The sequence below is a fragment of the Saimiri boliviensis genome, chromosome 7 (assembly GCF_048565385.1).
Source record: "Saimiri boliviensis isolate mSaiBol1 chromosome 7, mSaiBol1.pri, whole genome shotgun sequence".
NCBI lineage: Eukaryota > Metazoa > Chordata > Mammalia > Primates > Cebidae > Saimiri > Saimiri boliviensis.
The window spans coordinates 80,349,722-80,374,049 of record NC_133455.1 but is presented as its reverse complement, the minus strand read 5'-3'; the positions used below and the strand labels follow the sequence as shown (position 1 = coordinate 80,374,049).

The window sequence follows — 24,328 nt, the reverse complement described above, 5'->3', positions numbered from 1 at the left end:
ACTGGATTATGCAGTAGTTCTATTTTTAATTATTTAAGGAACTGCCATACTGTTTTCGATAGGGGCTACATCATTTTACATTCTCAGCAACAGTGCACAAGGTTCACCTTTTTCTACATCCTTGCCAACACATTCTATTCTTTTATTTTTTAAAATGAAAGTAGCCATCAAATGAGTGTGAGGTGATGTGTCCTTTAGGTTTTGATATGCATTTCTCTAATGATTTAATGATGTTGCACATTTAAAAAATATGCTTGTGGGGCATTTATACATCTTCCTTGGAGAAATGTTATTCAAGTCCTTTGCCCAATGGGATAAAAAAAAAAAAAAACAAAAGCCTTTATTTTTTTTTTAAAGCAATTTTAGGTTCATAGCAAAATTTATCAGAAAGAACGGAGTTCTTACATACCCTTTCTGCTTTGTCCCAAGCCTCTTGCACTAATAATGTTCTGTACCACAGTGGAATGTTTGTCACAATCAGTGAACCTAGACTGATACCTCATTATCACTCAAAGACCATCGTTTACATTAAAGTTCACTTTTAGTGTCATACAGTCTATGAGTTTGACAAATGTTTAATGAGATGTATCCACCATTATAGTATCATACAGGGTAGTTTCACTGCCTTAAAAAAAATTCCTCTGTGGTCTGCCCATTCATCCCTCCCTTCCTGCTTATCTTATATTGTCTCCATAGTTTTGTCTTTTCCCGAATACCGTATAGTTGGAATCATTATATAACCTTTCAGATTGGCCTTTTTCACTTATAATATACATTTAAGGTTTTCTACATGTCTTTGCATGGCTTGATAGCTCATTTTTCTTTAACGCTAAATATATCCCATTGTTTGGATGTGCTACAGTTTATTCCTTCACCTACTGAAGGAAATCTTGGCTGCTTCAAGTTTTGTCAATAAAGCTGTTTTGTAAATGTCCACGTGCAGGTTTTTGTGTGGACATAAGTTTTCAATCATTTGGGTAAATACCAGGCAACACAATTGCTGTATTGTATAGTAAGAGCATCTTTAGGTTCATAAGATATCACCAAACTGTCTTACAAAGTGGCTGTACTATTTTGCACTTCCACCAGCAATGAATGAGAGTTCTTGTTGGTTCCACATCCTCACCAGCATTGGATGATGTCAGTGTTTTGGATTTTGGCTGTTTAACAGGTGTGTAGTGGCATCTCCTTGTTGCTTTAACTTGTAATTCTCTAATGATTTATAATGTTGAACATCTTTTCGTATACTTATTTGCCATCTGTTGTTTTTGTTTTGTTGGTTCTTGTTCTTCTTATTTTTTTCTTTCTTTTTCTTTTTCTTTTTCTTTTTTTCCAAGACAAAGTATCACTCTTTCTCTCAGACTGGAGTGCAGTGGTACAATCACAGCTCACTGCAACCTCAATGTCCCAGGCGCAGATGATCCTCCCACCTCAGTCTCCTGAGTAGCGGAACTACAAGCACATGCCATCATGCCTAGCTATTTTTTTTTTTTGGTATTTTTAGAAGAGATGGGGTTTTGCCATGTTGCTCAAGCTGATCTCAAACTCCTAGGCTCAAGTGATCAAAAGTGCCAGGATTTCAGGTATAAGCCACTGCGCCCAGCCAATCAAATGAGAAAAGGGCAGTCTCTTTAACAAATGGTGTTGGGAAAATTGAATATCCACATGCAAAAGAATGAAATTAAACCCTTACCTTACACCATATACAAAAATTACCTCAAAAAAGATCAAAGACCTAAATGTAAGACCTAAAACTATAAAACTCATAAAAAAAAAATAGGAGGACATTGGATTTGGTAATGGATTTCTTAGACATGACATGAAAAACAGGCAACAAAAGTAAAAATAGATAAATTTGACTACGTCAAAATTTAAAACATCTGTGTATCAAAGAACACAATCAACAGCGAAAAGGCCTATAAAATGGGTGAAAATATTTGCAAATCATATATCCTGTAAGGGGCTAATATCCAGAATAAATAAAGAAATTCTGATTGGGCACAATGCCTTACGTCTGTAATTGCAGCACTTTGGGAGGCTGAGGCAGGCAGATCACAAGGTCAAGAGTTCGAGACCAGCCTGACCAACATACATGGTAAAATCCTGTCTCTACTAAAAGTACAAAAATTAGCCAGGTGTGGTGGCATGCACCTGTAATCCCAGCTATTCAGGAGGTTGAGGCAGGAGAATCGCTTGAACCCAGGAGGTAGAGGCTGCAGTGAGCCGAGATTGGGCCACTGCACTCCAGCCTGAGTGACAGAGGGCGACTTTATCTCAATAAATGAAAAGAAAAAACGAAATCCTACCATTCAATAACAAAATAAAACCTGATTTTAAAGTGAAGAAAATCAGGAGAATAAGACAGAATACATACTGAGAGAAAATATTTTCAAAAGGTATGCTTAATTAAGGACTGTTATCCAAAATACACAAAAACTCTTAAAACAACAATAAGAAGACAAATATTTATCTGCAAAAGACTTGAACAGATACCCCACTAAAGAAGATTCACAAGGTTGGATGCAGTAGCTCACACCTACAATCCCAGCATTTTGGGAGGCCAAGGTGGGAGAATTCACCTGAGCTTGGGAAGTTGAGGCTGCAGCAAGCTATGATTGTGCTACCGTACTCCAGCCTGGGCAACAGAGTGAGACTGTGTCTCAAATAAAATAAAATAAAATAAAAAAGGATCATATATACAAGGATTTATTTATTATTGGAGCTCTGTTGTATTCTGTGAGATGGAGTCTCCCTCTGTCCCAGGCTGGAGTGCAGTGTGCGATCTCGGCTCACTGCAACCTTCATGTCCTGGCTTCAAGCTATTTTTGGCCTCAGCTTCCTGAGTAGCTGGGATTACAGGTGCCAGCCACCATGCCCAGCTAATTTTTTTGTGTTTTTAGTAGAGACAAGGTTTCACCGTGTTGGCCAGGATGGTCTTGATCTCCTGACCTTGTGATCTGCCCGCCTCGGCCTCCCAAAGTGCTGGGATTACAGGCGTGAGCCACCGTACCTGGCCTTAAATGTTTCTTTCTAAGAAAATAGATTTGTCTGCCTCTTTCTTCAGTCTCTCAGCTTTCTTGGAATTTGGGGTTGGTTTGCATAAAACTGCTACTGTGGAACAATGATGTTTATTATGCTGAGATAGTTTCTTTCAGTTTCTACTTTATTGAGTGTTTTTATCATGAAGGGTTGTGGAATTTTGTCGAAAGCTTTTTCTGCATCAGTTGAGATGATCATGTTTCTTTTTCCCCCAACATTCTTTATATGTGCTGTTATATTGAGTAATTTTCATGTATTGAACCATCCTCACAGTCCAGGAATAAATGGTGCTTGGTGATGATCTATAATCCTTTTAATGTGCTATTGAATTCTGTTTGCTAGTATATTGTTGAGGATTTTTGCATCTGTATTCATCAGGGACATTGCCCTGTAGTTTTCTTGTAGTGTCTTTGGCTTTGGTATCAGGGTAATGCTGGCTTCGTAAAATGAGTTTGAAGGGTTCCCTCCTCTTCAGATTTTTGGAGGAGTTTGAGAATTTGTGTTGAAGCTCAGCTTTCTAAAGGATATGTCTCTTAAACCAATAAGGTATTCTCAGATTCTATCTGATAGGATTTGGTTCTGTGTCCCCACTCAGATCACACCTTGAATTGTAGTTCCTATCATCATCCTCATGTGTTGTGAGAGGGACCAAGTGGGAGGTAATTTAATCAAAGGGGTGGTTACACTCATGCTGTTCTTGTGATAGTGAGTTCTCACTAGATCTGATGGTTTTATAAGGGGCTTTTCCCCTTTTTGCTTGACACTTCGCCTTTCTGCTGCCATGAAAAGAAGGACATGTTTGCTTCCCCTTCTGCCTTGATTGTAACTTTACTGAGGCTCCCCCACCACTGCCACTGTAGAAATGGGAGTCAATTAAACGTCCTTCCTTTATAAATTACCCAGTCTGGGGCAGTTCTTTATAGCAGCACGAGAATGGACTAATATACCATCCAACTTTAAAATGAACAGTAACAATATGATTGATACATTAGTGTAATTAACAACTACGACTGCAAGTACTAAGGAGTACATGAGAACTAGCTAACTCATAGATACCCCAAGGAGAAAGATAGTCCCTGCTAGTCCCAGAAATGAGGAAAAGAGAATAGGTCACTTCAGGGAAGGAGAGATAGAAAATGGCAGCCATTGCAGGAAATTAAATGACTGTAGAGGTAGTATCTGGTGTATGAATAGAAGGCACTCATTAGAGGCCTTGGTGACTCAAGGCATTGTCATTAAGGAAACATTTGAATCATTAACATACATTTAATAAATATATTTTTTGTACAATCCCTTTCTAGGTGCTACTAATGAAGCATCTACTGTAAAGACAGTGAGGTAAATAAAAGTTTTGGAAGCCACAGTCACTGTTCTTAAGGCATTAGTTAAATTGGCCACTAGCCAAACTAACTATGATAGCAGCTTAATTAAATTCTAAAGTGCCAAGTTTGGAGGGAGTTTGGGGAAGGAATCAAGAGTGTGTTGTTGAAGACAAAATAAAACACAGAGACAAAGCTGTAAATTAAACATTTTGTTTGGGAATAAAGTTGCAACTTGGGGTGTATATGTAGATCGAGGTGGTTTGCAGTACGTCTGAGGAACAAAGAAGGGGTTGGGGATTTTATTAGAAAGAACAATGGTACATATTGCTTTGAAAGAACCCTCATTGGCACTAGAGAAGCCTCTGGGAACTGGCAAGCAACTACTGATGGTCACAGCAGGTTGTTTCAGCAGCTGCTAGGTAAAACCAGGCTATTCACTCTGAATGAGTTTTCTCCCTGGCCCCTCAACTCTTATTTAGTTGGGTATGACAGGAATGACCCAGTTCATATAATCACTTCACAATGTGAACTGGAATAATCTAGGAGAGCTGTAAGAGGAAGTAAAATCCCAGTGGAGGGCTGGGTTTGCATACAGTCGTCTCTCTTTTTCTGTGGCAGATACGTTCCATATTGTGTTAATACAATAACTATTAATAAGATAGAACAAATATAACAATATGCTATAATAATAGTTATACGAATTGGTCTCTCTCAAAATATCTTATTGTAGGTAGTATTTTCAGACTGTAGTTGACTGTGGGTAACTGAAACCTTGAAAAGGCAGACAAGAGAGAAATATTGTTTGTGAAGGGAATTCATGGGGTGGAGATGGGGGAGACAGAATTTGTGATGAGGCATGGCAAGGTGAGAATGACCTTGTACATACATTGTAGTGAGAAGAATGGCCATTTTCTTAGTGATGTTGGGGAATGGCACAGTGTAGTAGAAAGAGCCCTGGATTTAAGGGTCTGAAAATTAAACACAGTCCTGGTTGATAGCAATGTAGAGAGGCAGGGTACTTTGCTTTTCTGATTCTTAGATTCCTTATCTGTAAAAGAGGCATAATTGCTGTCCTACCGACTATACCAGGTTGTTTTAAGGGTCAGGCAGTTACTTTATTTTAAATACTCCTCCAATGTTGGCCTCCCAAAGTGCTGGGATTACAGGCGTGATCTAATGCACCTGGCCTATAGATTGTTTTAAGGAAAACATTAATTTTATTCTTGATTTGCTTCTATGTACCTCACATCACTATAACAGTGCTGATTGCAATACCAGATACTCAGCGTCTGTTTGCTCACAGATATTTAAATTAGGTAGGAGCATTTTATGTAGGAGTCCTTATCACTAGGTTGGTAACTTAAGCTGACTACACTGGTACTAAATAAGTGGTTCTCTTTTGTCGTTGGTGCGTTACTACTTAAAAGGTTAAAAATATTCTACTCAAAAAAAAAAAAAAAGCAAATTAGCTGCTTGTAATGTATACTTTTTCTGAAAGATACTTTTTGAATATTATACGTCTAAAATGTCAAGGTTCATTGGTGGAAAACAACAAATCATGAAGCTACGAAAAATTTTGTGAGAATGAATTTCTGAGTGTAGTCTCTAACTTAAGCATACTTTTATAGTGCTGATTAAACTAGTATATATAACTAGTCTATTGTAATATATGTGCCATATATAATAGTCTGTTAAGCTAGTTTATTTTGCAATAGTCTTTCATAGTATGTATATACCATAATTTATTTAACCATCCCCACTTGATGGTTGTTACCTTTTTTTTTTTTCATTCCTTCAAATAGTGCTTCAGGGAACATCCTTCTGTATCTTTGTAAATTTCTACATTATGACTTTACTATAAATTTTTGGAAGTGAAATTATAGAGTCAAATGAGCATGTGCATTTTAAATTTGATTGCTTCAATCAGTTCTCCACCAGAGAGATTGTACCTTCAGCAAACAATATATGAGGATACCTTCTGCACCCTCACCAAAACTGAATATCATCAGACTTTTTCATCTTTGGCAATCTGGTAGATTAGAGTTGATGAACATTTTCTACAAAAGGCCAGATAGGAAATATATTCAGCTTTCTGGGCCATAAGATGTCTGTTCCAGCTGCTCAACTCTGCCATTGTGCAAAAGCAGTTGTAGAGGATACATAAGTAAGTGAGGGTGATTGTGTCCCAATAAAACTTCAGTTACAAAACCAGGTAGTGGGCTGGCTTTGGCCCATGGGTCATACTTTGCTGACTCTTTTGGTAGGTGAAAAATATATTCATGTTTTAATTTGTGTTTCTTTTAACTATATTAGTGAAAGTGAGCATTTTCCTTTGTTTACAAAACTTGATTCAGCACTCTCTTAAATGTTAGGGACATAGTGGTGACCAGACAGTGTCACAGTCCTCCAGAGTTGTCATTTGGATGGGGCAGTAGGAAAGACAGACCGTAAAGAGGTAAGCAAATAAATAAGCTTCTAGCTATGATAAATTCTCTGAAGAAAAGAAACAGAGGTGAGAGTAGAAACTAGAGTTTAGGGTGGCAGCTATTTTAGTTAAGAAATGGCCAGAGGAAGAACTCTTAAGGGAGATGGCAGGTGGATTGCATGAGAAGGAGCTAGCCAGGCAGATTAGTTATCTATTGCTTTGTAACAAATTATCCCCAAATTTAGTGGCTTAACATAGCAAGTATTTATAACACACAGTTTCTGAATGTCAGGAATTTGGAAGAGTCTTACCTATGTGGTTCTGATTCAGGGTCTCTCATGAGGTTCAAGTCAGGATGCTGGCCAGGACTGCAGTCACCTGAAGGCTTGACTAGGCTGGAGAATCTGCTTTCAGGAAATTTTGCTCCCATGGCTATTGACTGGAGGCCTCAGTTCCTTACCATATGAACCTCTTCATAGGCTGCTTGAGTGCCCTCATGACATGGCAGCTGACTTTTTCCAGAGCAAGCAGTCCCTGGGAGAGCAAGGAAGAAGCCTCAATGCCTTTTATGACCTAGTCATGGAATCACACACATCATTACATCTTCCTTATTCTGTTCACCAGAAGCAAGTGACTAAGTCTAGTCCTTACTCAAGGGAGGGGGATTTAGGCTCCACCTTTTGAAGCTAGTGCCGAATAATCTAGCCATATTTCAAACCACCAGAGTCTTCCCCTCTGGTCACAAATTATTTATCTGTCATCCGTATGCAAATTAAGATCCTCCAGAATACCCCAGTATAGCATCATCTCAAAGTCTAGAATCTCATCATTTAAATCAACCCTAGGTGTTGATGAAGCTCACTGGGTATAGTTCCTTGGGAGTAGTTCCTTAAGTACAGCTCCCCTCAAAGACTTTTAAACAAAAAGACAAATCATCTCTATTGCCATATTCAGCATCTGGTGGTAGATAATATGAGGTGGTATTTTTGCCAATGTAATTCTTCAGAAAACTTTGTAGGTGTCCTGTGATTCTTACTGGGTTTTATTTCATTCAGTAATAAAAGCCATACCCAAAAATGTCTTAGCATGAACTTTGGCTGAGACTGAGTGACAACTTTCTTAAGCTTCTCAAAAGCCCTATTGTTTGAATCCTTTTTTTTTTTTTTTTTTGAGTCACAATTTTGGATATTTGTGAGGTCTTAACTAAGGATTTTACAGTTATACTCTTTATGTATTTTTTTGTTGTCCCTTGAGTCAGAAGCCTTTCCTCTTTTTGTTTTAACAGTTCTTCCTTTCGCTGTGTATCTCTTTCTCTTCTCTGACATTTTAGTATAAACAGCAAGAAGCTTGCAGGTACCTCCGACGCTCTGGAAATCTCCTTAGTTTGATCACCCTCTTCATTAAGCACAATTTCTACCTTTGATGTAACTGTAGTTAACAGTGTTGCTCAACTTTTTATCAGTATATAATAAGATTTCTCTTGCCTCCAGTTTGTACAAAATTTTACCCACTTTCCTTTAAGCCCTCACATGCAGTAGCCTCAAAGGCATTAACTTTCTATAAAACAGCTTCTTCAAGGTTCTTTTAGCCTTCGCCTCACAGATCTGCCAGCTTCCATCTACTGTCAGATTCCAAAGGCTCTCTCCCATATTTTAGGTGTTTGGTACGACAGCACCCCACTTCCAGGAACCAAGAGAAATATTAATTCTGTTTGTGTCACAAATTACCCTGAACCTTAGTGGTTTAAATGAATACGCATTGTCTCAGTTTCTGAGAGTCAAGAATCTGTGTAGTTTTAGTTCAGGGTTTGTCCTCGGTTGTGGTCCAGATATCGGCTAGTGCTGGTCATCTGGAGGCTTGACTGGGGATGAAGGGTGTGCTTCCAGACAGGCTACTCATAGGGCTATTCATAGGAGGCCTCAGTTTCTCACTGGCTGTTGGCAGGAGAACTTACTTTCCTACCACATGTGTTTTCCCATAGGGCTCCCTGAATTTCCTCACAACATAGCTGGCCTTCCCTAGAGTATGCATTCTTAATGGAGTGCTGTTGACCCCATTAGGTGATAATTGGTTCTTTAGAGGGATCTAAAGATCTAAAAAAGCTTAAGATTGTATAGTGACATATATCCTTCCAAAGGGTGATGGTACATAAACAGGTATATAGTATATTTGTGGCATTAAAATTTTATTGAGGGGCCTATTAGGAATAAAATATCTAGAAGGCTACTCAGGTGAGGAATAATGAAAACAAGATTGAGAAACACTGTCCCAAAGGAAATGATCTAAGAAAGAGCAGGATTTGGAAGCCATAATGCCATTTATGACTTGGTCTTAGAAGTAGCACATTGCCACTTTTGCATCATTCTTTTTGTTAGGACTCAATTGAAGGGAGTATCAAAGAATTATGACATATCTTAAACCACCACTACATGTAAAGAAGGATAAGGGCATTCCAAGTAGAGGAAACAGCAAGTGCAGAGGCCCTGAAGCAGGAAGATGACTAATGTGGGTAAAGCATGGTGAGGGAGAGTGCTGTGAGATGAGATTGGAAAGGTACTACATCATGTAGGACCTTGCAGGCCCTATAAAACCTTTGACATTTTAAGTGAAATGATTATTTAAGTATTTAAGCATAGTCACATGATACGGTTTACTTTTCAAAAAGATCACTTTGACAGGTGTGTGTGGAGAAATAGGTGGGACAAGAGTGAAAGCATGGGGACCAATTAGAAGGTTCCTCCAGGGGTCCAGGTGAGAGATCAGGCACACTTTGACTAGGGAGGTAGCAAAGGAGAGCAAAAGAGGCAGATATGTTGCACTTTCAAAAGTGGAACTACAGTAGTTGCTGACAGATTGGGAACAGGGAGACGGTAATCAAAGATGACTTCTGTGTTTGGCTTGGAGGATGTTGGTGCTGGTTATCGATGAGAAGACTAGGAGAACAGCAAATTTGGATACATGAAGAGCTCCGATTTTAGCCATGGTAAGTTTGAGATGTCAAATAGAAGGGGAGAAATCAGTATTCAACAAAAGTTGGAAAATCTTGCTGTGTGACTAGTTTTCTTTTCGTATTGAATCTTTTTTAAATTTTCCTGAGAGCTGTATATGCATGTCCTTTGCTACTTTTTGTATTATTCACAATGGGTGTCAGTACTGCTTTTGCCTGGGATTTGGCTTATGATACCAGAATACAGAAAAAGTTGTCTGGAATATATGCATAAGGATAATTTTTTTAGTATGAATTTAAAGGCTTAGCCCAAGTTTCTTTAAAATGTTTTTAATTGCAATAGTAATACATACTGCGGGTATCTAAAAAACACAGATTGGCAAATAACTGAAAATGAAAATTATCTTTAGTATTACTGCTCAGAGAATACAAACACCTTGATATATATTGTTCTAGTCTTTTATTTCATATGTACTTGTGTACATACACACATATGCAAATAAACTTTAGATCTTAATAGACCTTAAACACTGTTTTGAGCTGTAGACAGGTAACATTAATTTTCACTGCTTAATTGAGAATATATATCATATGGATTGGCTTTGAGTTACATGAAAGGGTATCAAAAGTAAAGAATACATTCCAGGGCCAGTCACAGTGGCTGATGCCTGTAATCCCAACACTTTGGGAGGCCAAGGTGGGTGGATCACTTGAGCCCAGGAGTTCAAGACCAGCCTGGCAACGTGGTGAAACCCCATCTCTACAAAATATAGAAAAAAATTAGCTGGGCATAGTGGCAGGTGCCTATAGTCCTAGATACTGAGGAGGCTGGTAGGAGAATTGCATGAGCCCTGGAAGTTGGGGCTGCCATGAACTGTGATCACACCACTGCACTTAAGCCTGGGACAAAGTGAGACCCTGTCTCTTTCTCTCTCTCTTTTACACACACACACACACACACACACACACACACACACACATCTATCTTGGTTTGGCATTGTGGGCGTGTATTCCCAGCTACTTGGGAGGCTGAGGCTGAGGCTGGAGGATGGCTTGAGTCCAGGACATGGAGGCTGTAGTGTAAAGAATATGATTTTTCTTTCTCATAGTCCAGAAAATCCCTTGCAGGTGTAATGGCTTGACCTTTGGTTTAATAATTAAATTTGTAGAAAGATAGCCCAGATAACATTGTCCATGACAGTAGTATATTCTTTACTCTGCTTTTATGAAAAAGATAGAAATGACCTCCCAGAGCATGCAGATATCAGGGCCTGTTTAAGAAAGTAAGTCGTAGATCTGCTGTGGAGTTGAGCACTATTTATCTCTAGGCCAAAATACAATGGACACTCAGGGTTCTTGTGAGTCATTGGTTAAATTATATGTCTAATAAAGTCTGTTTAAGACATTAGGAAAAACTCATTCTAGATTTTGGAAAGAGTGCCAGAGGGAAAAATTAATTAAGATTTAATATTTGGGCATTTTGATGATTAAATCCTTAGTATTGATGGAAATTCCCTTATTCTTGTGAAAGATTTATTTTATTTTTATTAACTTGATAGTTGGCTGACATGTCATCAAAGCACTTCACCCTTCTTTGGGAAACCAGGTCTTTAGTAGGAATATTTTTCAAAAGGAACATCCACCATCTAATGCTCATTTACCATGAGCATTGCCATGATAGGCAAGAGACAACATCACATTTTCTTTTGTTGGGTAAGAGTCATTCAATGTGATTTTTACTGCCTGCCTAAGGACAGTGCTCCAAGTAGTGGCTCCATTATTCTGTTTCATTTCAGAATGTTACTTTTTCTTTTCCCTGACTAGTAAAATTTACCCTTCATTAATTCAATAAAAATTTATTTAAAAGCAAATAAAATTTAACCACTGTTCATTCAGTGCTATCCACTAGGATGAGTGGTAGGAGTATGGAAATGAATTAGGCTTGCTTCCAATTATTAGGGAGCTTTCGGTCTTTACACTTTCATGGGGGTGAAGGACAAGTAGATTTATCAATCATAAAGTGATTGGGGTATGTTTAGGGTTCCTCAGGAGCATGAAGGAGAAACATCTAATTCAGAATGGGGGACTGAAAAAGGCTGAACCTTGAAAGATGATTTGTAGTTAGCCAGAAGTATGAGGGGAGAGGGATGTCGGAGAGAGAAGGTGGGAGGTGTTACTAATGTTTTATTTTTGAAGGTGATAGTGAGTTCTTGGAAGTTCATTGAATTATTTGCATCACTGTATATCAGAAGACTTTAATAATAAGCATTTAATCATTAATTCTGAGAGGTGATTTCTGGGTATTGATAACAAAATATGAAAGTAAGAATTTTCTATTGTATAGAAACTGGAGGCAGGGGTACTATAAATGAGAAATTATAATAGATGAGTGAAAGTAAGTTTATATGTTATTTGCCTTTTAAGATAAGTTTCAGTTGGGGGAAACATTTTTACTGTTTTGGAAATTAAGATTTAAAAAAAACTTATGTTTATATGCTTTCTGTTTTTCCTTTTCAGATTCAAGATATAATCATTCTTTTAAAACGGTCTGCTTTTAGTCTTTTGCTTGTATGCTGTTGTGTACAACTAGGCATTTAATACATTTTCCATTTTGATGAAAACATTTACATTCTGGCCTACTAATTTTTTTAGGCTTATGCTTTTTGGAGGGAAGGTTAGCTATCTCTTACAGTTTTTTAATTATTTTGGAAGCTTTGTAGTCTTGCCTAGTTTTAGTTGCAGATTACATTATCAGGATGAAAATTAGGAAAGAATACATGAAAAAAACTTAATTTTTTAAAGAGGAAAGTTGATTTTACTGTTTTATGATAAATGCTTAAGCAAATAATCATATATATCTTTTTTTCCTCTTTTAGCCTTTCTAAGAAAAGTCTACAGCATTCTTTCTCTGCAAGTTCTCTTAACTACAATGGCTTCAACAGTTTTTTTATACTTTGAGTCTATACGGACATTTGTACATGACAGGTAAGGTACAAGGTAAGGTAAGGTAATGAGATGATAATGAATCACTTTCAGACATTGCATATGATCAAAAAGGCATATTATAAACAAAATCCACTTTTTTCTGTTAACTTTTGAGGTTAAAATGTAAAAAAGTTCATTAACTAACTCTTACAAGCCTGATTAGTTTTGTTTTTGATAAAGAAAAATATTCTACAACATGGTATTTACCTCTGAACTTTTTAGCTTCAGTAAACCCTCATCTCCTGGAATAGTATTAAGAATTTTTACTGCATGCCATTTTAAAACATCTTAATTTTTAAAAACTTTATTAGACTACAGTTCCTGTGCTCAAAGCGTATGACAGTGCTTGGAAAATAAGTGTGCGTTCATTTTAGTTTTCGCTCATGACTAGGATAATTTCACCAAGAAGTTTTCAAAAGACTGCCACGCAATTCATTCCTGATTAAAGTCTGACCTCCAACATAATTATTTCAATTGCTTAAAAAAATACAGTTTTGCTATATTAAAGGAAAGGAGAACTAACGAATATTTTCATAGAAGCAGAGAATTTCTTTTCCCTTCCCCTCCACCAAAGTGGAGTCTCAAACTATTAGTTTGCTGTTTGAGGTATAATTCTTTAATTTAAATTACAGCCATATGGCAAATACTCTAAAAAAGTAGTTGTTATTATTTAATTTCTTTACTGTCTTATATTAGTATACTAATTGTAAACATTATTTAAATATGATAGAAGTTTATACAGTAAAAAGGAAAAGTCTCCCCCATTCATTTTGGACTCTTTTCTTTGTCCTGAGTCTCCTTTCTACCTTGTACCCCTCAAATTTTCCAGATGTAAAATAATTTGATAGTTTGGTGTGGCTCATTCCAGATTTTTTCTCCTGTACTTTCATAAACATATAAATTAGATAAATGTTATTAAATTGGATAATACTGCTCATGCTAATTTTTTAACTTGAAACACTTAATATTATATCTTTCAGTCCTGCCTTAATTTTGCTGTTTGCCCTCGGATCTCTGGGTTTGATTTTTGCATTGAATTTAAACAGACATAAGTATCCCCTTAACCTGTACCTGCTTTTTGGATTTGTAAGTACTTCGACTTTCTCTATTTCTTTAACAATTATTCCTGAGTTTTGAAAATTCTTATTTAATTAAATGCATATATAATATATATATATATATAACAATGGCAGAAAAATATTAATGAGGTTTTTTAAGAGTACTTTAGGAAATTACTTATAATTTGATAGTCTTTTAAAACTTTTAACAGTTTATTAGTTTCAAAGGTTATTCTATTAATATTAGCATGTAGTGGAAAAAATACTGAATTGGAATCAGAGGACCTGGCTTTGCTGCTATCCGATTATGTGACACTTGGCAAGGCATTTAGCCTTTCTGTGCCTAAATTTTTTCATATGTAAAATGAGAATATTAAAATAGATAAATCCTTGTGAAACCTCTACCTCTAATATTCTGTGATATTTTTGGGAAAAATTTGTGGCTTTAATTTCATAGAATTTAAATTCATTATGATTAACTCTTCTGTGTTATTATCTTATCCCTCTGGTCTTTTGAAGAACGATTTTGCTCAAATTATGTACACTACTAACTTTTTTCAAAATTACACTTCGGAGAACCCAACTTTAAGCGTCATGTGTGTTGAGATATTTGTGAAAATTAAAACCCAAACTACCACTTACGAAAATTCAGTCTTAGAATATGACTAGAATAATTGGATAAGGCTCCAGTTACATATTTAAAAAATTGTTTTGCCTCTTCTCGTATCCAGTATAACTATATTTTAACCTAAAAACTTACTTCAAAACATTCCAAACTAATATTAAGAATACTTGGCTGGGCATAGTGGCTCATGCCTGTAATCACAGCACTCTGGGAGGCTAAGGCTTGCAAATCACTGGAGTCCAGGAGTTTGAGACCAGCGTGGGCAACATAATGAGATCCCATCTGTACAAAAAAATACAAAAATTAGCTGGGCGTTGTGGTGTGCACCTGTAGTCTCAGCTACCCAGGAGGCTGAGGTGGAAGGATCACTTAAACGGAGTTGAGGGTTTGAGGGGCATGGAAGCTCCAGTGAGCTCAGATCACATGACTGCACTCTAGCTTGGATGACAGAGACTGCATTTCAGACAGACAAAAAAGAATACTTGTCAAATACGAGTGAAAAAGCTATGATTGTATTAAAATGCTTTTAAAAAGTTTGTGAATTCTGATAATGAGTTTGTGTTAAAATGATAAAGGAAAGCTGATGACTTTGCAGGTTTCAGTTATAGGAAAGATTATTCATTTAAACCTTAAGCTCTTTTGTTTACAAGATCATTAGTCCTAACTCAAGTTATCGCAAGTAACAAGGAGTTTAAGGATGTAAGTGCTTCAGAACCCACCAACCCAAATCCTCTTCAAGGAAGATGAACTGGATAACTGAAGGAAGGTTCTAGAAATGATGATATCATAGGAAATTCAGTGACAAGAGTTTGTGTTTTCCTCTCCCTTGTTCTATGACATCTCTTCTCTACCTCAGTTGTCCTTACACATTTTTTTCTGTTTCCCAAACAATGGGTCATATATAAATTAAAGATAATTAATTTTTGCCCCCATAGAGTAATTTAGCTTTAGCTCCCACTGCCATTGCTTCAATCTCTGAGTTCAGATTCCTGGGTCAGAAAGAATCTGGGCTGGGCCTGGTGGCTCATGCCTGTGATCCCCGCACTTTGAGAGGCTGGGGCAGGCGGACTGCTTGAGTTGAGGAGTTTGAGACCAGTCCAGGCAACATAGCGATACGTTGTCTCTGCAAAAAATACAAAAATTAGCTAGATGTTATGGCATGTGCTTGTAGTCCCAGCTACTTGGGAGGCTGAGGGAGGAGGATCACTTGAACCGGCAGGTAGAGGTTGCAGTGAGATGAGATCGCACCACTGCCCTCCAGCCTCAGTGACAGAGTGAGACCCTGTCTCAAAAAGAAAGGGGTAGGGGGAGGAGGAAGGGAGGGAGGAAGGAAGGAAAAGTAAGGAAGGAGAGAGAGAGAATAAATCGGATTGGTATACTTGGTTGTTGGCACAGGTCACATTTGTAGGTTGTTAGTCAATATATGGGTTGCCAGACATTGCATCAGAGCCAACTCCTGGCCTAGTTAGCTATGTCTCAGGAGAGAGGAAGTATAAAAAGAAAGAAGGCCATATAGAATTCCTCTTTACATCTACATGTAGCCTTCTCTCAGAAAGACTGATTTCTATGTGGGAAGAGGGTATGGGTCAACTTTTGCCCAGCAGGGAGAGGTCCCACTAGAAAAGCATCAGCCAAATGCTTATAGGCAAAATAGTCACTGATTGTTAAATCTATTCATCATGCCCATAGCTAAAAATGGTTTAACAAATAAGTATGTAAAATACATTTCTTCAAATTACTCAGGGACCTTTAACATTAGGGTTTTTTTGGTCCTGCTGCAGCAGGATAAGAAAGAAGGTAGTAGGAGTGTGTGTATGCATGGAGACACACACACACACACACACACACACACACACACACACACACAGGCAGTAGGTAGGTAGGTAGGTAGGTAGGCAGATAGATAGATAGATAGATAGATAGATAGATAGATAGATAGATAGATAGATAGATAGATTCCTCGACTTAAAATCATTCAACTTAAGATTTTTCGGTTTTATGATGGTGTCAAAGCAATATGCAACCATGAAATTTCAGACTTTAAGCATTGGTGATTCTTTAACCAAAGACACTCTGGGCTGTATTTTTGACTTGTGATATTTTCAACTTATAGTGAGTGTATTAGCATGTAACCCTATTATAACTTGAGAAGCATGTGTATATATGTTTTAAAGGGGGCATTATCATATTTTCCTAGTCTTATCTTTACTCCTGTTTATGCCTATTTATATCATCCTGTTTCCTTCAGATACTTGAATGTGGGTGGGATTTCTTTCCTAAAATCTTGTCACAAATAGCAAGAATATAGTGTAATCATGTTGTGCACCGCCCCCCCCCCCCAATTTTCTCTTCTTTTTTCTTTTTTTTTTTGGAGACAGGGTCTCTCTGTCACCCAGGCTAGAGTGCAGTGGCGCGATCTTGGCTCACTGCAACCTCTGCCTCCTGGGCTTGAGTGATCCTCCCACCTCCCAGCGTCCTGAGTAGCTGGGAATCTGTACAGGTACATGTCACCACGCCTAGCTAATTATTTGTATTTTTAGTAGAGACGGGGTTTTGCTATGTTACTTAGGCTGGTCTCAAACTCCTGGACTCAAACAATCCACCTGCCTTAGCCTCTCAGAGTACTGGTATTACAGGTGTGAGTGAGCCACTGTGCCCAGTCCGGAAAAAGATTTCTATATTTTGCTACCCTTTTACTGGCACTACTAAAAGCATTAAAATGTGACAGCAGTTCCATTGCCTCCACGTCTGTGTACAATTTCTAATACCATTTTTGCTCTGGTACTGATGGTTTTCCTGATATCAGGTATGGTGGAGTACAGAGGATGCTTCTACGAGGATTATGATTATACAGCCACTGCCATTATTTCTGACTTTGTCTTTGTGATATGGTCTATCAGATGGTTGATAAAATCTATCTAGAGTAAGCATATAAGACAAAATAAAGATACTGTAATTAAGGGGAAAGAGAGGCTAGAGGACAAGACTCATTAATGCCAAGTCTTTTATTTAGGATATGGGTTCTGCTACTTCTGACATGGCTTAAACAGTGACAAAGTAACAGTGGCTTAAACAAGACAGTTTATTTCTCGTGAAAATCTGAATGACAATTTAGTGAAGGTGACAAGGGCCCATGCTTCTGCTATGGTCAAGGCATTCCTAGAGAGTTGTGTGGTATATGATAGATAACTCCCATATCCACAAAGCATTCAGTTATTAATACAAACAAATGAGAATAGAAAAGGGAGGGCAAGTCTTTGCTTTTAGAGCACAATCCAGATGTTGTATACCTCTCTTAGTCATATTAAATTGGCTAGAATATCATTACATAGTCAGACCTAGCTGCCCAGGAGACTGAAAAAATGCAGTAAAATCTGAACGGCCATGTGTCCAGGTAAAAATTCTGTTATTAGGGAAGAAAGAGAGAAGGAATATTGGGAAATACTTTCAAGACTCCCACACTAAAGTACTACCTAAATATTTTATTCTTCCTATGTTTGTGTGAGGTATTGAGGTTTTATAAATGTGCACATAATTTGCAATTTTGTTTTTATTTATATTACAGAGTAAGAAAAGTAGAATGTTTTATATTTATAGTCTTCCTGTTACATGAGATTAGAGCTTAAAGAGTCTTGATGTCAAAATTAGAATTAAATATTCTCACTTAATAAATTGAGATCTCATTTTCATTATGGTAGGTTTACTAACTGCCCCATATACTTCACAGGGCTGCTTTGAAGGTAATGAGATCATTCATATGGGATCACATTAAGCTGCTAGAAATTAGAAAATGTACATGAGATAGTGTAAATTTTACAGTCATTAATTTCAGTTTCTTTTCATTAGACACTATTGGAAGCTCTAGCTGTGGCAGTTGTTGGTAAGCCGTAATTGCACTTCTATATGTTATAATAACTTTTTAATGTAGATAAATCTTTCAGGTAAAAAGGTATTTGGGGCTGAAGTCTAACATCATGGAATATCATATTTCAGAAATAGAGCATAGGATGAAAAATTCCTAAAGTATAAGCAAAAGTTAGATATTTATCCTTTACTTATTTCAGCTGAGCTTAGAAGTGGAAAAGAAAAATAAAAGGAATGGAGAACATTATTTCATTTGTTGACTTATTTATAAAAATAAGACAACTATAGCTAATCTTTTCCCTAATTTAAAAGTATCTTAAAGTAACTGAGAACATGTATTTTGAACCATATATTTTGATCATATGAGCTTAACTCCTTTAACTTGCCTCTGCTGAACTATGCTTTAATGTTATATCCTCATATGGTTTCAAACAGCATTGCAAGAAACAGTGGTCATTTTTGCTCTGTATTTCATGTTAAACATGTGTTTGAAGGCCATGTCTGTTATAATTACTTAATGAACCTTATATAATATCTCCAGTAAAAAAATTCAATAAATTAAGAATAAAAATTCTGATTGTCTCCAAGTGGTTAACCTTGAGTACCAAAAAGGTCAGAGTTAACTATTACTCTTAATAACAGTAAGTTGTTTATCCTATAGTTAATAGGTTAATATATTTAACTCTTCCTATTTTGTCATTAGGTTTTTGAATCTTTCTATGCCAGTTTTGTTTAATCTGTATTTTTTTAATCTCTCATTTAAAAATAATCAATATAAATACATAGTAATAAATAATAAATAGGATTGCGGCTTCTCAACATAGGCAGTATTATTAATATTTAATTATTATTAATGTTACTTGCTATTAAGGTTATCAAATCCATCTCTCCCTTCTCCAGCCTCTACTATGTACATAGAATGTAGGAGAGAGATTCATTTCAGGATTATTGGAATTTGGGACAGAAAAACATAGATGGGATAATCTGAGAACATTATTTTCCTCAATAATTGCAGTATCTTTTCAACCTAATCGTATACTTAAATTACTGACAAGAAGCAAAATTGACTTAATGTCTTATCTTTTCCCTGTTCACCTCCTAATTCTGTAATGGTATAAATAGAGAAATTCCAATCATGTAGCATTTAGGGATAGCAAGAAAGTGAATAATTAATCTTTGAAAAATTAAAAATTATTTAAATGGCTTTGGGTTCAAAGCAGTTAACCTCCAAGAGGTTATAACTTTGCAATTTGTTAAAATGTTAAGGAGTTTTATTACAATAGCCATAATTGACCGGATGGTTATTCTAAAATTACAGAAAGGAATTTGGCATATATTCAGTAAACGCCACAATAGTGTACTCCAAGATAATACACATTAGATATAAAGCACTTAGTGGTTGATTTCTGTCTTCTGCAGGGTAAGTGAATGGTAGGCAACCCTAGACAGCCCCAATATTTTTCTTGCCCAATTGCTTTGATTTGGGCAAGAAAAAAAAGTGTAACCAGGTGATTGCTGGAATTGCTGCTACTGTCCAGAAATTTCCAGTCTGGCAGGAAACCCAGAATCATCTCTACTGATATTGAAACCATAGTGGACAATTACTACAGATGGTGGTAAACTGCGACTGGGACAGAGATAGGTGAGAATCACTCTACCATATCCCTAAAACTCCTGTCTACAGGCATAAGAGCTTTCTAGTCATTTCATTAATTTGGTAATAATGTGACCCCCCCAATTTGGTATGAATGAATTTTTTGGACACTGTTAATTGCATTATGGATGTGGTTTCATTGTACCCAAGGATGGATAAGAAACCTTTTCATAATTGTTTTTGTTGGCATAAAGTACAGGAGAAAATGAAGCATTTCTGTAAAATGCCAGAAAAAGCTGTTTTATATTGAGCATGTTTATATGCATGTTAATTAGTGTTTTAATTTTACAGTTACTTTCTATGATGTACATATTATTCTGCAAGCTTACATACTGACTACTGGAGTATTTTTTGGTTTGACTATGTATACTCTGCAAGCTAAGAGGGATTTCAGCAAATTAGGAGCAGGGTAAGTTATATATATTCTTGGATATAATAGATGTCTTTAATTATTATAGGTGGTTTTGAGGAAAGTGCTACACTGTTATCTTTAGAGATCATCTCTTTGAATACTAGGGCCAGGCCTTACTCTCCCAGAACATACACAGAAATGAAAAGTGGCTTTGCGTTACTTGCTTCTCTTCTGTAGTGAAAGGGAAGTGAATTTTTTAAAAAAAAAATCAGCTTTCCAGAGAGTTTAAGCTTTTATGCTTTATGAACATTATGGAATTTACTGAAATTTCAGTCTGTCTTAGCATAAATCTTACCAAGACCATCCACATCTTTGTGGAAAAAGCACTGTAATTAGTACAGATATTGAAAGGGTCTGCATGAAATTTAAAACCTTTTGATTGATAGGGATTAACCTGTATTCTTCTTCAAACAAATAATACAGACTGATCCTTTTTGCGTTAGGATTATGGTACTATGTTGCCCTCACCTGGTAGGAATGCATGGCCTCTTTTCTAAGCTCACAGTGGCTTCCTGTTCGCACACAGTCTTCTTTTCCTTTTTCCTGTTACAACCCTATTTACAAAGTCTGCTCTTGCTAAACTAACTTTCCTCCCTTACCCCTTTTATTCTGGTAATCCAGAACACCAGAAGTCTCTATAGACATAAAATACAGTTGGTTAGCCAACACTGACAATTGTGCAGACTACTTAAATAGTTTTCTTAGAATGGAGTTTGATTTAGGGAGAGGTAATATTTTCTATTTCCTTTTCCTTTTTTGGAAGGATGTTTCATATATATTTGTGTGGCATATATGATGAACAGTTTGTTCTACTTCCTGTTCCCAACTCAGTCTCCAACTGTCCTTGCCTTTCATTCATTCCAGTATCATCTTTCAAATCCTTTTCTGGTAAACCTGCCTTATATTTTAGCCTCTTCGCAATAACTTTACATTTATTGATACAAATGACATTACAATGATCAGATAGATCTGAGATCAGATATTTCTAAGTGTGTGTGTGTGCCATTTCTGATAATTCTTACAGTATTTTCTTTGTGTGTTTGGTTATTTTTGACTATGTAACTGTTCTTGAAAAATTATTTTTTGAATTTCTTTGAGGCCTCAGTTGAAGATGCAGTTTTTCCTAGAGTAATTGGGTTTTTGCCTGGCATCTGGGAAAACTATTGAATTGGGTCTACTTGAAACTAAATTCATGGCTTATGATGCTTTCCCAACCACCCAGATGTTACTCATTTAGACTACAAATCCGAAAAGGGATAGCTTGTGGTGGCAATTTCCCTGGGATAGTTCTTCTCTGCCCCTACCCCTCAATTTACCCCTGCTTAGTGCATTGATGACTTTTCTTATAGTTGGGTAAATTCAGCTTTGGTACCATGATTACTTCTTTGGGTTTCCAATTTTACCTAGATTTTGGCTTGGTAATTCCATTCTATCTTGACAGTTATTTGATGTTTTTAAGAAGGTATTCTTTGTTTTCTCTTCTATGCATCATGTTAGTAGTTTTTCAGGGTGGGACAGGGGTGGTAATTAGTCTGAAATGTTCTTGTTTACTGTAATACTGGAAACAGAACTCTTTCAAAATTGTCTCTCAGCTGTATTACTACAACTAGTCTCTCTATTCTCCAGTCTTAGCAGTTTCCAGCCTCTTTACCACCAAGCAGCTGGGTGATAGAAAAATGGAAACTTGATCACAGTATACCCATTTAAAACCTTAACACTTCACTTCTGCTCTTGTTCTCCACTGAATCACATGTACTGCTATCTGTTACTGGATATTGCCATATAATGACTCTCTAGCAAAATCCTAATAATAATTACACTTTAGTCAATATGCCATCGATTCAGCTACTTAAGAGTAGCACTTTATTGCATTTTAAATAAAACTACTTTATTGTGAAGCATCAAAGCCTAAGTGGTTGTGGAAGCTAAATGCCAAAATGGGATATAAAGACTGAGGGAAAAGATTTTATTTGAAAATATTTTCTTCAAAAAGTTTATAGGCTGTTCTTTCTGACCTGTTTATGGGCTATAGTAGGGACTGAAGAAATAGTTGTTAAATATATGGTATTATCGGCAGTGGTGGCAGTGCTTCATAGATTGACTTAAAGCTGTGATATTTTTACAGCATCATTATTATCCTGTAGTAATTTTGCCACAAAAGGAATTAAATCGCAGAACTACATATGGTAACTATGGCAACTGTCATTGGTGTACTAGAATTGGCTTGTGCTAGCTTGTAAGAGGCATCTTGCCAGTTATGATTTAAACTTGCCAGTTGTTAAACTGTTGGAAGCTTAAAATAGGCCATGGAGGATGTATGTACACCACAGAAATTAGGAAGCATTACAAATCAGGGCTCATTTTCTTTCCCAGAAAGTCAGTTTACTGGGACATCACTGTTTGTAGGTTACTTCTTATTCTGTGCTTTTTGTTGAGAGGGAAGAGGATAGGATTTATTTGTCACTCCTATAGATGGAGTTGTTAGAATGGCAAAATCAGCACTATATCCATGGCATATCTTATCTGTATTCTTAGAAAGTTTGCTGTCTTTGATGTTTAAATATTTAATGAGATGTAAGTCAAAGTAAGAGTGGAGTAACAACTTAGGGAGATTATTTGTAGGACATGACTTTCAAATCTTTACCTGTTACAGTATGTATAGAGAATGCTGTTATAAACTGACAAGTCTTAGGCTGAATTTCTTACCAAAAGCTTACCAAATGGAGCCTGTGACCCTAAATAGCCCTTTTAGTGTGTGTACATTTAGGTCCCTGGGGGGAACATGTTGCTTAACCAGGGAGCCTAAGTTTTAGTGTCAGGTTTCAACTTGGATGTCGTAGAGGAGAAAAGATACCTGTTTTAATATGTATTGTCAATAGTGTCTGATCAGGCTCAAATGTAGGATCTTATCCAGTTAGTGAATAATAGAGTAAATTAATGTCCAGAGACCTCTGGCAGCCCTATCCTAATGTCTTATTAGAAGCCTACAAGAATGAGAGAGGATTTTTCATGGGTCTCGTGTATTTCTGAATGTCCTGTGAATGATGTGCTGACTGCCCTTTGTTCCAGACAATCTTTTTAAGGTTTTTTTTTTTTTTTTTTTTTTTTTTTTCAATAGTGAACAGCCTGGGAAGATAGAAATAGTGCTCGCTGGAGCAGAGGGCAACCATGTTTACTTTATATTATAAAAAAGACTTGCTTCCCTAAATTCAAAGTTCCTATCTTGTAACACAACCCACTGTGTGTATAGGTGTCATGTGGCCTTCTTGGCATCACCCTATACAAACTGGGCTCTGTCATTAAAATGCTGATACTACTGTTATTACTATAAACTGTCCTTTATCCTCAGACCTAGGGGCTTGATGTATCCATGAGACTGTGCCAGACTAACTTGTTAGCCTGCAAGTAGGGTAATATCTTGGATGCTTTAAGTTCTTAATATCACCTTCCCCATACCCCATGGTACAGGAGCTTTGGAGTTTCCCTAGGGTTTAAGAATGAAAAAGCAAATCCTAAGTACCTTTCAGTCCTGAAGGATCTATATTGTGAGTTAGCATGATACCTCATTCCCATTTAGGTATCCCAGATGTATCCTGAAAAATTTTAGGGCCATTTCAGAGAGACAGCTGAAGACTACAGTCACATTCTGCCTTCAGTTCACCAAATAGCATTACAATAAATAATTCTGTTATTGTGAGAGAACTTATTTTATGTGAGTTCAGTCCTTTTGCATTTTTTAAAATGGTATCTTGGTAAACGTTCTTTGTACACTAGACGAGAATGTGTATTTTTGCTGCTGCTGTTGGATGGAGTATTTGATAAATATCAGTTAGGTAAAGTTGGTTAATAATGTTGTCTTCTGTTTGCTTACTAATTTTCTGTGTACTTGTTTTATCAATTAATACTACAAGCATAGATTGGTCTATTTCTCATGTAAATTCTATAATTTTGCATCATATTATTTTAAACTCCATTGTTAGATGTAGAAACATTTAGG

At 36.6% G+C, this 24,328-nt stretch overlaps 1 protein-coding gene across 3 annotated transcripts in view; it reads left to right on the top strand.

Annotated features, from left to right (window-relative positions):
* The window catches only part of TMBIM4 (transmembrane BAX inhibitor motif containing 4), a 31,340-nt gene that overhangs the window by 2,177 nt on the left and 4,835 nt on the right, over nucleotides 1–24,328 (top strand). The window contains exons 2-7 of one of the 3 annotated variants that reach the window (XM_074402856.1): nucleotides 6,289–6,427; nucleotides 10,042–10,046; nucleotides 12,610–12,718; nucleotides 13,699–13,804; nucleotides 18,248–18,281; nucleotides 20,211–20,328. In XM_074402856.1, the coding sequence (XP_074258957.1) occupies nucleotides 6,289–6,427; nucleotides 10,042–10,046; nucleotides 12,610–12,718; nucleotides 13,699–13,804; nucleotides 18,248–18,281; nucleotides 20,211–20,328 (511 nt within the window). Of the gene's footprint in view, nucleotides 1–6,288; nucleotides 6,428–9,690; nucleotides 9,770–10,041; nucleotides 10,047–12,609; nucleotides 12,719–13,698; nucleotides 13,805–18,247; nucleotides 18,282–20,210; nucleotides 20,329–24,328 lie in introns of all 3 variants that reach the window. The other 2 variants (XM_074402854.1, XM_003926533.4) reach the window with 2 other exon arrangements.